Below are 15,961 nucleotides of genomic sequence, written 5' to 3'. Positions count from 1 at the left end.
TAATTTTTGGGTATATTTTGAACATTCTAAGTTCTTTCTAGTTTATACACAGAGACTTAGCTTTCTTTGCTTTTCTGGGTTTAAACTGAATCCTAACACCCTCACATTATAGAATTTCTTCCTAACATCTCATCTAAACCCACTCTTTCAGTTTAAAGCCAATCCACCTTGGCATACCACAACATGTCCTGTAAAAAAAAAGTCCCTCTCCAGCTTTCTTGCAGGCCCTCTTCAAGTACCAGAAGGCTGCTCTAAGGTGTCTCCTGAGCCTTCTCTTCTGAAAACCCCAAATCTCTCATCCTGTCTTCAGAGGAGAGGTAATCCAGCCCTCTGACCATTTTTCCAGCTCTCCTCTGGACTCACTCTAAAAAGTCCACATCTTCTTTATGCTGGGGATCTCAGAGCTGGGTGCAGTACTCTAGGTGGAGGTGTTACAAGGGCAGAGTAGAGAGGAAGAATCACTTCCTTTGACCTGCTGGCCACACTTCTTTTCATGCAGCTCAAGATATAGTCGAGCCATGTTGCCAAGTCATGTTGAGCTCTTTTCGCTCGACTTCAGGTCAGCTCTTCTTTTAGCTATTGTTTGCTCCCCTTTCCTAAGTCAGGGCCTACATTCACAGGCATGGAAGCTTTGTAAGTAAAGGCAGGTGACTAACTCCAGACTGGAAGCTGCATGCCCAATTAAGCTTCTTCTTACAGCACCTGAGGAGGGGATTCACAGCTGCCAGTACACCAAGCAGGACTCCTTAGATGAGTCTGACAAAACACCAAAGAGACAGGAGGTACACAACCACAAGTTGTTCTCTCTTACCCTCCTGGACTTATACATCAGCCTCTAGGATGATGGCTCTCAGCCTGAAACTCTACCTAAGTTTAAATACTTACCTGTACTCAAATACATGAGTTCCCAGCTTCCATTTGAAATATGGAAAAAACTGGGGAAGTGTCACAAATAATTACAAGAACAGACACTTTTGTAAAATAGTCTAATAATTACTGGAGTCGCCTCTGGAACAAGAAGGCCTCCGTCCCCATGTTCCTGATCGGTCCTGCACAGGATGGAAGGAAAACCTGGATGAGAAGTTGAACTGATTTGCTGTTCAGCTAAGATTACAAAAGCAACTCAGAGAACATGACAAGAATCCTGCTCCAGCACTAAAAGAGTTTTAGACCAACTCTCATGAATTCTTATGTATTTTTCACTAAGGGCTCATTGATTAAGTGCATAAAGAACATTATACTGGGAGTTAAAAACTATCTAACTTTGGTTTTCTGCTAAATACTTCTTGGGGTTCCTAAATCAATTCATCTTATCTCCTCACCCAGTGCCATAATTTAGCAGCATGCACGCTGTTCTGCTTCACTGAAGAACCAGTTCTTATTCTACTGTCTTCCAGAATCTCTCTCTTATCATACCCTATCCTAACAAAAGCGTACTGGCCCTTCAGCTTAGTATTGGTTACTGCTGACTACTGACACTTTGCTCACACTATAGATACTTTCAGAAGAGATAATATTTTCATTTTTTTCTGTTCTGTATTCATTTTATTTCTACATTTCATCACCAGCATTCTAGAACAGCTTCTGTTGTGGTTATCTTCTTCGCTTTTTTTTCTCCCAACTCTTTTGTCACTTTCTCACTTCCATCTGTTTTGAAAAGCTATGTTCATGCTTACTAAAATCTTTCGAATTTTGCATTTTCAATTGGAACTGAAAAAAGGGCAATAACAAACACAACTTTAAAACAGAAACAGAGTTAAGTCTGGGAACCACTTTTAATCTCCCATCTTGTGTTCCTGTAGCATACACACACATCCCCACACGAGCGTGCACAAATCTGCACAAGCCTACTTTGTCCCTCAGATGCTGCAGTCTGTTGAAATTAACAGAGAGGTTCATCTTAGCACTGATGAACAGATTTGCTAAGGCTAAAATTAGATCTCGTATTCACCCATATCATATTCCAAAATGTTACACTACACGTGATCCTTTGAGCGCAGATGCTCACACCAATTACTGATAACAATCCATAAGAGTTAGTATACAGACCTAACTAGACACACCAAGAAGGACAGCAGGCTCTAATTTCATCAACAGAAAACCAAGGAAAATCTGGTGCTCATTCCCATTTTTGCCCTGAGCAGTAAATCAGCAGTATTCATAAATACTGATTTAATTTAGAATTAAGAGCTTTCCTTAATATGATGGCTACACTCTATCTCACAAACCCAATTTTTAACCTTAAAATGTGACATAATATGAAAACTGCTGACACAAATAATTGACTGCTTTATTATAAATAGAATACTTGAAGTTATTTTTAAAATGCCTCATAAATCCACATTAAGTCTACTTTATTGATTTTAGAAAAGTTCATTTTATTTTCATAGTCATAGTCCATGATCTGTGCACTTAAGAAAAAACACTTTTTTCAGTTTTAACTGTCATTGAAATATCTTTCATTTCAAAGATATCAAGAAATTATCACTATTCACTTTCAATACAAAGCCTCTTACATTTCAGCTGTCATTTTCAAAAAGTCATACTGAAAATAGTGTTTCTAAGCAGAGTTCAGTTGCAGTGTAATAAGTAATAATTTCATCAATTAGCAGTATTCAGCATCCACTGAGAGTTCTCTCACTATTATTTTATTCATAGAGTCCTTTGTGGAAGTAGCATACTAAAAAGATCCATTTATCCTTCAAGGTTTTTCATAAATGTGTCATACATCTTCGAAAACAATTGGTTATTATTCTCGCTCAATCTAAATAACTATAATAACTTCCAGGTGTAAAACCTCCCTTTATGCTTCCAATCTTCTTTGCTCCCATTATGGGTCGACATTTTTAATAACTTATTCTAACACTTCTACCTACTTTCACAAATGAATTCTGGAGTTTTGCATGGATGCTAGACATGCCTGGATGGAAGGGTAGTCAGTGTATTGTTAAGAGCAGAATAGAGTTGGGTTTCATAGAATGCCCTTCACAATCAGTGAAAACCCAAGCATTTCATAATGAGCAAGATGCTAGTATAGATGCTAACAGCAAAACGGCTGGACAGGAAAATGCTGTGATTATTAAACTCAGCAATAGTCTGCTTTCAGCGCATATTTTATTTCTCCTTCCCTGTAGATCCCTCCACATAATTATTATCATTTTTTTCCTCTCTCAGAAACTCGCCCTGCTTTCTGTCCTTTCATCGCAAGAGTGCAAAGGGCTCCCTTCAGAGCACAATATTCTCATTCCTTAATTGACTGACAGAGATGCAACTGGGCAGCACGAGGACATCTCTCAAGGCTGGGCAGACAGCCCTGCACACAGTGCACAGCACAACAAAACATCCCTGCCTTAAGAGACATGCACAGCAGCCTGCTTCATTCTCTCCACATTGGCCAAATGTTTTGTTGACTGAGAAAAACCCAGCCAGGAAAGTTCAATCCAATGGAGGTTCCAATTTAAATAAGGCCTCTCAGGGCACAGTCAACAAAATCACACCAAAAACCAAGGCAAACATGCATCAATATACTAATAAATAAACTAGGTATCACAACCTCTTTGCAAATGGAGTGGAGTCCAATCTCCTAGATAAATGCAAACCTAATGACATTGAATGTGTGAGTAATATTTGAAAGAAGAGTGTCCTTAGGAAGAACACATTAACTAAAATCAAACCTTTATTTTTTCCACCGTCTACAGTCTCAAAGTGGTGTACACAGGTACCTCTATAAAAAAAAAACCCACACACACCAAGACAACACGTAAATCAGACAGGTTGGCGGCCTGGACACTTTGCTCCTTAATTACATATATAATTGTTTTTGAACCTGAAATTAAAATGTCAGAATGCACCATGATTGCCTTTAACTGATGACTAGCATCCCATCTAAATGGAAATATTTAGATTCATCACCTAGATACCTTTTTAATTTGCTTTCAAATAGAGTCACCAGGCAAGCATGTCTGCCTTCTCCCATTTGCACTGCTGGTGTCAAGTTGAACTGGAAAGGCCAACCATTTCAATGAACTAAAATAAACGTAATTTTAAGGTCAAGTCACTTGTAACACTTCAGGCAGCAAATGTCATACTGAAAATAAAATTGAACCTTGGCTTGAGCAGAGATGAAAGGTTTGGCATTTCAAGGACTTCATTGTGTTTATCACTTTAAATCTACAAATTAAATACCAACATCACATACATTAATATTTATCAGACTAAGAATGCCTTCTGAAATTATATCTTTAAATACTAGAAGCATTATTAAAAACAAAATACTCTTATAGGTGGGCTTACCCTTAATTCAAATGTCTCTGCAAGACCTAAAACCACTTAAAATTTTGCACTGGTTTAGGAAGGCAGCTATGACTACAGTAAGAACCCAGATGTTTCACAGGAAGATCTAAGTATATAGAGGAAATAAGTGAAATTGCCAAACTCAGACCATAGCATAAGAATCACAGAACCACTAGGTTGGAAGAGACCTTCAAGATCATTGAGTCCCATGTCCTAACAGACCCATGCCCTAACACCTCAACTGAACCATGGCACCGAGTGCCACATCCCATCTTTTTTTAAACACATCCAGGGATGGTGACTCCATCACCTCCCTGGGCAGACCATTACAGTACTTTATCACTCTTTCTGTACAAAACTTTTTCCTAATATCCAACTTGTATTTCCCACATGCTCAACACATGCTGCAAGCTTAGTGTCGTCCACAAACTTACTAATGAAGGATTCAATCCTCTCATCCATGCAATCAATAAAGATATTGAACAGAACTGGCCCCACCACAGACCCCTGAGGAACACCACTGGTGACTGGCTGCCAGCTGGATGCAGCACCATTCACCACCATCCTCTGGCCACACAGCCAGTTCTGAACCCAGCACAGAGTGCTGCTGTCCAAGCCGTAGGCTGCCAGCTTTTCCAGGGGTCTGCTGTGGGAAACAGTGTCAAAGGTCTTGCTGAAGTCCAAATAGACAACATCCACAGCCTTCCCTGCATCCACCAGAGAGGTCTCCTGGCCATAAAAGGAGATCACGTTGGTCAAACCCAACCTACCTCTCCTGAACCTATGCTGGGTCTGATACCCTGGCCATCCTGTAAGTGCTGGGTGATGAGACTCACTATAAACTGTTCCATCACCTTACTGGGCACTGAGGTCAGGCTGACTGCCTTTAATTACCAGGATGATCCTTCCTACCCTTGTTGTGGATGGGTGTCACATTGGCCAGCTTCCAGTCATCTGGAACCTCCCTAGGGAGCCAGGACTATTGGTAAATGATGGATAGTAGCTTTGCAAGCTCACCTGCCAGCTCCCTCTTCACCCTGGAACGGATCCCATCTAGTCCCATAGATTTATGAACATCCAAGCAGCTCAGCAGTTCTCTGGCTGCCTCCTCCTGGATAACAGGGGCACCATTCTGCTCCCTGACACCATCTACCAGCCCAGGAGGACAGCTGTCCTGAGGACAAGCCAGCAAGGAAGGTGTTAAGCACTTCCCCGCCTTCTTATCTGCAGTTCTAAGTTCCCTCCCACAACCAGTAGAGAACAAAGGTTGGCCTCACCTTTTCTTTTGCCATTAATACATTTTTTTAGAATATTTTTTACTATCCTTTATAAAGGTTGCCAAATTAAGTACGAACTGAGCTTTGGCCTCCCTCATTTGTTTCCTACATGCCCTAGCAACCCCTTTAAATACTTCCTGAGACACCTGACCCTCCTTCAGAACAAGGATGTTGAAAAAGTAGATTATTTCACTTGTGATTTATGATTTGGATAATATTAAGAAAAAACTCCTTTACATATCTTGATATAAGCACTCCTCAAACTTGCATGCTTTGTCATTTCCTCCTCACTGCATCTTCTAATTTCTCTTGCTAGTGTTGTTTTTTCTACTCCTACTTGAATCTTACATTCTTTGCCCTATGCAATAGCAAAAAAAAAAATGGGGTCTTTATTACAGTTGTAAGAGTCTATGAACAGAAAAAAAGCAATTTAAACTATAGACCTAGTCTGAATCACCTGTTATTCCATAAAAGAATACAACCAGCCAACTGAAAGGCAAAATGTTCTAATTTCAAAAAAGCATTATTATGAGAAGAAAACTGGAGAATTCAGTTCAATTCTCCCACTTACTTCTTTAGCTGCCTTCTTCCCCAATCACAATTTGACCTGGGTTTTTTTAAACATTTATATTTTGAATTATGGCATTGCATACTGCATTATGGAACTGTATGAAGACTAAGAGGACAAAATGCCCCCCAAAATTCTGTGTGGCCAATCTCCATTGGCAGGTTTCACAAACTGAGGTTCTGCACATGTAGAGATGCCAGAGATTTATGCTGTGCTGATTTGCAAGAATTCTGCCCTTAGTATAAAAATGACAGCAAATGAAACTGAAAAGACTTTGAAAAACATGCCCACACAAACACCACCCTCTGAGCTTCTGATAAGGCATTTATGGCCAAAGGTTCCTAATCCCAAATGTTTGATTTCTTTGCCAAATCACATCCTTGCCGAAGTCTCATATAAAGGCACAAATCCTGCTCTTCTCAAAGGCGGCAGCACAGGGCAGGGAGCAGAGTGTGTAACACTGTACTGATGAAATAAAAAAAGGAATAGAAATCATATGCTAATAAGAGGAGGGAGGTTGCCAGGCAACCAGGGAGGGAGAGAAAGCAGTTTTTGATTTGAACTCGGTGCTGTCAAAGGGCTAGCATAGCCAGAACAAACAGGACACATTCAATCCAGCTTGTCTGCAGCCACCAGGAATTTCAGCTTTTCTCAATATTTTAACTACAAGTGTGCTCCCAGCCCAGTGCCAGTTACTTTTGTGTTCCCTGGGTCATTTTACGGATAGTGGCAAAATGGTACAGGATAGGATGGACAGTAGAATTTTTCGAAGTGTTAATTGGGAAAGCAGCAGCTTGTGTCTTTGGGTAGCACTAACTGCACCACACATGCACACTGGCCAGCAGGATGGAGAGAGTCAAGCAATCTTGGGTCCAAGCAAATGCCAGCCCATCAGACACAGCCACACCCTCTGGGCTGCACTGAAAACTGGGCAAGTCCTGCCCTGCTGCTAAAACTGCACTCTCCCAAATGCATCTCAAATGCCTGCCCTGCAGTGCTGCACTCCTGTCACAGCAGATCGGCAAAATCCTGCCTCGTGGATATCAGCTTTCCATATCAGCATGCAGTTACACCTTCTTAACAGATGTGACACTAAGCAGAGGGAAGAATAAAATTCCAGTTTGGTCTACAACATAAGATCATCACAAAATTCATTTCTGTAACTAAAATAAAATCAATTTCAGTTCCTTCTTGTTTTCAGAGTGCTAACTGCAGATTAATTGTAAATCTCGGCCATGAGAAGGGTGAGAATAGCAGTTCTTACATGAAAGACCTCACAAAAAGAATAAAAATTTAAAGGATGGGGGGAAAGGGGAGTTTAATTTGGAAGTAACATTAAAACACAAAGGCTGAAGAAAAATGAAATGCACAAGTTTTGAAAAACGATTTTTTTTCCCGACATAATTATTTGGAGGGCTTGACTGCTACAATCTGGCAGACTATCAACAGTAGAGGCAAGACCATACATAATTCCTTGAGCATCAACAGGATTTGCATATAAAACGTGAAAAGAAAAAATGTTTCACACAGAAGACTTTCCTTCCCGACTTGCCAGATCAAATTTTAACCTGATGAGTAAATCACTGTTCAATTCTCTAAGACAGACATGATAATTGTGGTCTATAATCTTCCACAAGGTCTAAGCAATCATGCTATAATTGCTGTTCCACTCAGCTAAGAGTTTATTACAATAAAATCACTAAAACAATGAAAAGGCTTGAGAAATTCATTAAGCAAAAACAGCAAAGTTTTGTTTTCTCACTGACTGCTTGTGAAATGACCCTAGGAAGACACAGCCATCAATCTGGAACAGCCATCTGATCATCACAACAAGCTATAAAGCAGTAGCATAAAAACATTCTACATATTAAAGCTTCATTATGGAACTTCAAAAAACTAACAGGTATTTACAACAGAGAGAGACACTGTAATAAGTGGGGCTTTAAAAATAAAAGTTTAGCCTAGATCAAAGAATGCTAGCTTCAGTTATTTATTCACATGACCTTTGCCTAACAACTTCGTGAGCCATGCTGACTAGTAGAGTTCCCTGCTATCTTGCTGGAGGTTTCCTGTTATTTTAGTGTTCTTTATTTTTCAATCCTTGCTCTGCTTCCCACTGTGAGCACACCAAGCCTAGCTCTCAGACATACCTTTCTACCTGCATTTTTTCTACTGTTCTTGTCCATTTGCATTGGGAGAAAAATAAGCCCGACATGTGAAACTTGCCTACCTTGCTGTCCTTGCCTGGGCTTAGTAACAGCTACCATGTATATCCCAGGGAATTAAGAACTGCCACCACTATCAAACCTGCTGCTGAAAACACTATGAAATTTGCAGGCTGTACAATAATGCTCTTTCAAGACTTAGGAGCACTTCCCAAGTGACCCTTTTATGCAGCAGGAGACATGGCACAAGGGACTCTGCTCCCCTGGCTGACTCTGGAACCAGCTGCAGGCCTTGAGTGCAGATGTGCTGTCTGTACCATCAGTGAGCTGCTCAAACAGCCCATAACCTCACCCCACATTCATTAGGACATTCAGACAGCAGTGTAGAACTTGCTGCTGGAGGAACTCAAACTCAACAAACACGCTGCCTACTGAGCACTGAAGAACTCCTGGAGCCTCTTGTGTTCTCACTAAGGTCAGCACCCGATGGACACAGTCTGACCCTTAAGAAACAGTTCTCTGAACCCTCAAGTAACACCAAAGAAATATGTGAATTACATAACTTTTGAAATAGAAATACATTATTTAAGAGCCATATACACTTTCTGAAGCTAAATGAAGAGAAAGCATAACATAGTTACAGTTCATTGTTCATTGAACATTGTTCATTGCTCATACAATGTTCACTGCATTTTAAGTGAAAGTGACACAAATTTACCCTGATAATTCTTAGACAATTCCCTGATTGCAATTTCAGAGCATGGCTCTAGCCCTTTGCACCTTTCACTTTATTCTCACAAGTCATGCAGCAGTGTTGGGGTGGAAACAGCTGTGACAGCATTCTAGGTACCCAGCCACTGGTCTAGCAGGAAATTATCCACTCATCAACACCCAATTCCCCTTTAAACCTACACACACGATTCAGAAGGAAGGACAGATCTGTGAAGTGCCAACCTACTGCCTACCTACTGCAAGAACAATACTGCTGTTTCATACTAACTTGTGTTGGGGGGCTGGTTTTCATTTTCTTTGAATGTCTCAGATTTGTGACAACAGTGTGGCAAAGTGTCCCCACTCTGCTGAGAAGAAGCCCCTTCCAAAAAACTGAGACCTACTCTTCTCCCCAGATTGTAGTCTGGGGGTCAAAGAGCTGGAAAGTATCCACAACCCTAACATCACTGAGTAAAGAAGACAGACTGCAGAGCAACACTGGAATGCAGTCAGGAAAACAGGGTGCAGAGAACAATGCCAAACTATGACATTCAATATTCTGTTCTATTCATTTTGCAATTCATTCATTCCTGAATACTTGATTTGACAACTTTAATTCTTCAAAGAATCCTGAAGATTGCAATAGGTGTAATTAAATATGGTTTGCACACAGTGATAGTCAGGAATCAGGTGAAACAAAAGAGAAGACAAAAGAATGGAAGACTTTCCTTCCCAGAGTATCATTGGGAAGTTTACATTAAGTCTGTAAACACTCTCTGGAGTTCAAATGTACATTTAACAGTTTCACGTTACAAGTCAGAAAGGAAATGCTGCCCTCATAGTGTAGATTCCAAAAGTTCTTGTAAAGATTTAGAGAGATAATAAACAAAAACCCAAGGCAAGTCCTTATACCATAAATCCAAGGTAGGTACTTTCACAAGGAGCTATATTTCAACATGCTTTCTTTCCTTTTGCTGAGAGTATCAGTGTCCAAGGAATATCAGCAACACACTTTGATAGTTGACTTTATTTTTAAAAAGGCAATGTTTGGGGTTTGTGGAGTTGCTGGTAGTTGAGGGGAGAGTTGTTGTTTTGTTTTGGTATTTTGGGTGTTATTTTTGTTTTAGTGTTAAAAAAAATCAAATTGGAGAAAAGCATATAAATCACAACACGCCTAGTCTTCCACAATTTGGAATGCAGATTTTAGAAAAAACAACTCTCTATGTAATTTATTCATTGTCTTTAGTTAGGTCCAGAGGCTGAAGCTGCTGGCTAAGCCAAGCAAGAAGGACAAGGTTCCTCAGGGCCAGTTTCCTGGAATTTTTCTCTTGAAAATAACTTGGAGAACCATCAGTGATTTTAGCTACTTCTAGCACAGATTCTTGGCTCTTCTTTAACCAATGACATGTTTTTTTATCCAGCCTTAACTATTTAAATACATTGTAAAGTTACACCAGAACTTAAGAGATCATTTATCATTTATAATGTTTTATTATATGAACTTGAATTTGAGGTACTAACCATTGAAATAAATTTCATTAAATCATTGGTTCAGTTTTTATACTGTAGCCAAGAAAGTGACCAAAATAATCAAGTTGTGCTGCCAGTGCTCACATTGATAGACCCCTCCACCCAACAAACAAATTACTGAAAATATTTATCTACAATGATAGGATTAGCTAGCACTGTCCCTACTTCAAAGACAAAGATAAAACAATTTTTTTTAAATGTAAATTTTTTCCTCCCCTCAAAAAATAAAGTCCTATGCAGAGGGAGGAAAAAAAAAAAACCACACCAAGTCTACAATGCTGCAATTAGATTATCAGTAATTATTGATATATTCATCTGCGAGACCAACTATACAACAACTAAATTTATTGTAATAGATGGGGGAAGGACAGTACGTTTAGTTAGGAGACTGCGTTGATTTCCTTGCACGTTTAAATGACTGCTGGAAACAAATATACAGTGAGATACTGACCAAAGTTTGTATCTGAAACTCTATAAAGCAAACACCAGCCTTTTAAAAATCCATCAACTCATCTCCTAAACCTTGTACTACTGCATACTATTACCAACACAGGATCCTACCATAACGCTGTTCTTTGAATCTGAGTAATCAGTATCTAGAAATGCAAAACAATGCTATACAAGGAACATTTTGCATTAAAAATTTAAGAAAAGTACTCAAAAACCCAAACAACTAAAACCAAAGCTTTGTCATAGAAAAATGAACTTTAACACTTGAAGAAAAATCCAAGACTGGCTGCTGTGAAAACACTGAGCTGGTAAAAGACAGTGCTGATTTCATACCACAGTGTCTCCCTAAATGCCAGGAAGACTTCTGTGATAGTTCATTCCTCCCATCCCTTCCATGCTTCAGTTTTATCAGAGTATCTGTAAGATCATTTCTGGACATTAGTCACGGTTCAAACAGCAGCTCAGCTAGGAAATAGACAAGACACAAAAACTCAATACAAGAACTAATGATAAAATTCAGTCACAACTGACCTAGAGACGTGTTCAATTTTTTGCTGTGCGTATTTGTGTATTATGTCTGGGCCTCAATGAGCTGCAATAGCCCAAACTAAACTTAACATTTTACACCTCAAGGTGTACCACAACAAAAAGTTGTGTCAGGCTAGAACAAGACTATCAATCACAAGTTCGTTTATTATTGCTTTTGTTTTACTAGACTCCTCACAAAGAGCTGAAGTTTACAGCCCATTGTGCGGTTCTGGGAAAGGTGGGAAAATGCTACCTTGAAGTGCAGCCTTGCAACCTGGCTAACACCTGCGGGAGCTCAGCACGTGTGCCAGGGCACCAGCCTTGGTCACACCCCACCTCAGCTCCGCCTTCCCAGGGCCACGTCCGGACCCGGCTTCCAGCAGCCAGGGCGACCTGCAGCCACAGGTGAGAACGCCTCTTGCAGCGAGGCTGCTAGCCCGGCCCTCCTGCTCAGCCTGCCATGCAATTGTTTTGGTCCGAGCAGACCGGGTGCAGTCCGTGAGCGCAGCTTGACCCGTGGCAGGACAGCGATGAGCCGGGTCCCGCACAGCTCCTCCGGCCCACAGGCGGCCACGGGACGCTGAGCCCGAGGCCATCGGCCACGGACCTTGAGACCGTCCAGGACTCTCAGGTCACGGCCCCCGAGCAGCCCCGCCCCTCAGGAACCGTGCCAGAGCCGGGAGCCCGACCTCCCCCGGAGACGGGGCTCGGTCACATCCTGCCCTCGAGTTCACCGGGCAGTGACAGGGGGCGGCGGGCAGAGGGGAGGCGGCGGGCGCCGCCCCCTCACGCCCCCCGGCCGGGCGCCGGCCGCGCTCACCGTGCCGAGGACGGGGGCAGGGGCACGGCTGGAGCGGTGCGCCCGGCGCTGCCCCGACAGCCCCTGCCCGCCAAGGCTGCGGCTGCCCGGGCGGCAGGACAGCCCCAGGGGCCGGTTCCCAGGCTGGTCCTTACGGCACGGCACAGCGTATCGTGGCACAGCACGGAAAGGGGCGGCGGGACGAGGCTCCGGGCACCGCCGGCAGGCAGCGGCGAGGCACTTCCTAACGCCACCAAACTTTATCGGGCGCCGGCGCCGCCGGACACAGCCCCCTCCCCGCTAATGAGAGCCGCACGTCCCGGCAGGGCGAGTGGGTACCTCAATGTCCACCGGGTCCCGGCTCAGCACACGAGCCATGGTGTCCGCACCGCCTTCCCCCAGCTCCCCGCAGTCCCGGAGTGGAAGGGAGCGGAGAGCGGGAAGAGGCGGAGCCGGCAGCCCGGGCAGCAACGCCCAGGTGGGCGGGCGCCCCCGCGCCGGGCCGGGCCGGGGCCGCCCCGCCGGGCAGGGCAGGTGTCCCGCGGGGCGGCGGCGCTCCGAGCCCCGGGCCTGGGGCGGCGGCGCTCCGAGCCCCGGGCCTGCGGCAGCGGCCACCGAGCGGCGGGGACGTGGCGAGGACGCGGCTCGGCCGCAGCGCTGCTCGGGGCTCCCCACACACCGCCCCGCCGGGAACGGCCCGGGGCCGCGCCCCGCCGCTGCGCCCTCCTCACGGTCCCTGTGCCTCGCCCCATGTGCGCACCCGGCCCCCGGGGCCCTGCCTCTCTCATCCCTGGTGGTGGATGAGAAACTGCGCGGGGAGGACCAAACGCCGCCCTGGCTGCGTTTATCCACTCATGACAATCCCACAGGAGCGGCCTGCACGCCGCGGCTGAAGCCAGCCCCGCTGCGCCTGGGGTCGCCCTCCTGCCCAGCAAAGAGCGGTGACCCTTCCCAGCGTTACACCTTCCCAGCAGCACCGGCCTGGGCTGTCCCTGGACCTTCACCCTTGTCCCCGCAGGGACAGCGAGCCTTCCCGCCCCCTTGGGAGACTCCCCTCACAGAATCCATCCAGCAGGTGGGAGTGGTGCGCGAAGGCCAGGTCACAGCCTACCAAACATTGCAATTGTTTAACACTAGAAACACAATATTTACGGTATCACAGAAACAAACATTTTCGCTGCAACAGGCCTAAAAAGAAAGCAAATATTCTCCACTTCGGGAAGCAACAACACCCAAACCAACTAGCCAACCAACCACTGTAACGTCTGTTTCTACAGTGCACTTTCATTTAGCCCCAACTATGATTGCTCAAAAGAAGAGCACATTTATCCCCGTTTCACAAGGATAGAGGAGTTGAAAACTAATCTTTTATTTTTTCCAATGTGCATGCCAAGCGGCTTCCTGGGTTCTTCCTCTTCTTCTTAAAACATACCCCAGATCTGCTCTTTATTCCCTTTGCAGCACTCATTTTATCCAGCTAGCTTTTATTATCCTCTCCTTAGTACAGCGTTAAAAAAAATTAAAAGGGTTTCCCACTCCTATTTACTTTACAAAAAGCTTGGAAAACTGTAAGTAGCTTCTGGACACTGGTGACCCTTTGGGCACAGTAGAGAATTGGTTTGCCTTTTCCTTTCACATCTCCAGAGATAATGCATCTCACAGAATAGCATAGAAATTTTTCTTTACCTTGTAATTATTTTATTTCTTTCCATCTCTGTAAATGAGCAGTTTAGAGATGCCCAGTGGAGGTTTTTTTCTTCCTTTGTAAGATGTGAAAAAATAAGGTTATGGTCTCTTCAAGTGAGAGCTATATTTTCTCAAGTCTCTGCTTCAGCACTATTGCATAACAATTCTTGCCGATTACAATCACCCATGTAAAGCAGCTGAAGTGTTGGCAGGAGAATCAGAAGCAGGATCTCCTTCATTGCTAGCACTTATCTCTAACAAATCCAAGAGTCTTTGGTTCATTTCACTAATATTGACATTGCTGAGCAGCTCAGTGGTCTGATGCTAGCTGGAGTTTTCTAGTTGTGTTTGCTCCTGACCTACAGCGCGATATTGACTGTGCAAGTACATTAGGTGCAAGTCATTTTCACAAGGAATGTTTCTGTGTACATGAAATAAACTTCTTTGTGACCAAGCACTTGGAGTTTGCCTCCATTTGTTCTAAAGGAGCATTTACCTAGAAGAGACTAGCAGCAGGCACTGAACTCTCCATTATACACATCTTCTGTCTTGTTCTGCAAGTTGTAAATTCTTGGTTACCCCCATGTAATCTAGCAACTCAAATGAACCTGACACCCACTGGATTTTTTTACCTGTGAAACCAATAAACAATTTAAATTTCACGGAAATAGAAATTTTCCTGCAAATGAAGCAAAACTTACTCTGTCAATACACACAGGTCAGAGAACAGGATTCTCAGACCTCACCATATTCTGCTTTAACTCACAGCTCGTCTTATTTCTGTTTCCATGTTTCTGCTGAGAATCAGTTTACTGTCTTTGAAGCATGGCAGTCAGCCAGTCTGTATCAGCCTGCTGCTGTTTGCCAGCTTTCCCAGCAGTTTGGGAGAGCTGGCCTTGCATGGATCACCCATCTGAAGCCTGGATTCTCAGTTGTGGCAAACAGTGCTTTTATCAGCACTGAGCATGTTTACAGCTGAACTTCGTTTCAGGAAAGAAATGGACAAAAAGAGGGAGACATGCAAAATATGCATCAAAATACAAATATTTAATCTTCTCTAAAGTAGAAGTTATAAGAAATTTTACTAAGAGGTGTTGCACAGCCCAGATATAGTTTGGCCTTTTTTCACTAAGTGCTCAGCCTCTGATTATTTTTTTTTCTCCTGCCAGCAGGATTTTTAAAGCAGCAGAAACAGAGCAGGGATACTAAAGACTTAGCTTTCAATTCTGACATGAAATGCTGTTGAGGCTTGGTTGAGTTATAGGCTTTTGAAAAATTGCCATTAACCTTTTGTTCCTGGTGCTCTTCAGGTAAAATTTGCTCACATGCCAAAGAAATAATTGCAGGTGAACTTTCTCAGAAAAGCTCCAGGCACTCACAGCTACCGGAGCAGCTACAGCCGTGTGCTGGGAATGGTTGCCTCACTGGGAGGGCAAAGGAGGGCAGGGCAGCAGACTGTGAGAAAAGCCACGTCCTTCAATTTCAAACTGTTCCAGGAACACAACCTGCAATCTGAAACAAAGGATTCCTCCTCCAGCCATTGCAGTAGTTAATCTCCAGGTTTAAAGGGTAAACTGTAAACTCTGAAAGTTCAGCATTCAAATTCTGGCAGTGATGTATTAGAGAGCCTAGAGGTCTCCATGTACTGATATGTGGTACAAGCAGCTCCCCACATTTTCATCAAAACTGCCCCTGCTTCACGTCACTTCAAGTACTAGAGACACAGACATTCCAGACTTTGATTTGCTGTGTAGTTGTACCTTGAACTCAGTGGTCACTCTTTAATCCCACACTATTTTTATTCCAGGATTGCGTTCCTCCCTCATTGCATATGATGAAGAGTGATGGTTACAGTTTCACATCTATCATCTCCCAACATCTGAATGCCTGATTTAGCTATCCAGATAGCTCATAAGCAAGTTCACCTGTCAAATTCATGGGATTTGGGAAAGCC

At 43.3% G+C, this 15,961-nt stretch overlaps 1 protein-coding gene across 2 annotated transcripts in view; it reads right to left on the bottom strand.

Annotated features, from left to right (window-relative positions):
• DPYD (dihydropyrimidine dehydrogenase) overlaps positions 1–12,739 on the bottom strand; it is a 329,513-nt gene extending 316,774 nt beyond the window's left edge. For both annotated transcript variants that reach the window (XR_009114783.1, XM_058029810.1), the window contains exon 1: positions 12,661–12,739. Coding sequence is in view for 1 of the 2 variants with exons in the window: in XM_058029810.1 (XP_057885793.1) it covers positions 12,661–12,699 (39 nt within the window). In the remaining variant the exon portion in view is untranslated. The remainder of the gene's footprint in view (positions 1–12,660) is intronic.
• Between the last annotated feature and the right edge of the window lie 3,222 nt (positions 12,740–15,961).

The sequence above is a fragment of the Melospiza georgiana genome, chromosome 9, assembly GCF_028018845.1.
Source record: "Melospiza georgiana isolate bMelGeo1 chromosome 9, bMelGeo1.pri, whole genome shotgun sequence".
In the NCBI taxonomy this organism is placed as follows: Eukaryota; Metazoa; Chordata; class Aves; order Passeriformes; family Passerellidae; genus Melospiza; species Melospiza georgiana.
This window is presented reverse-complemented; position numbering and strand designations above follow the sequence as displayed.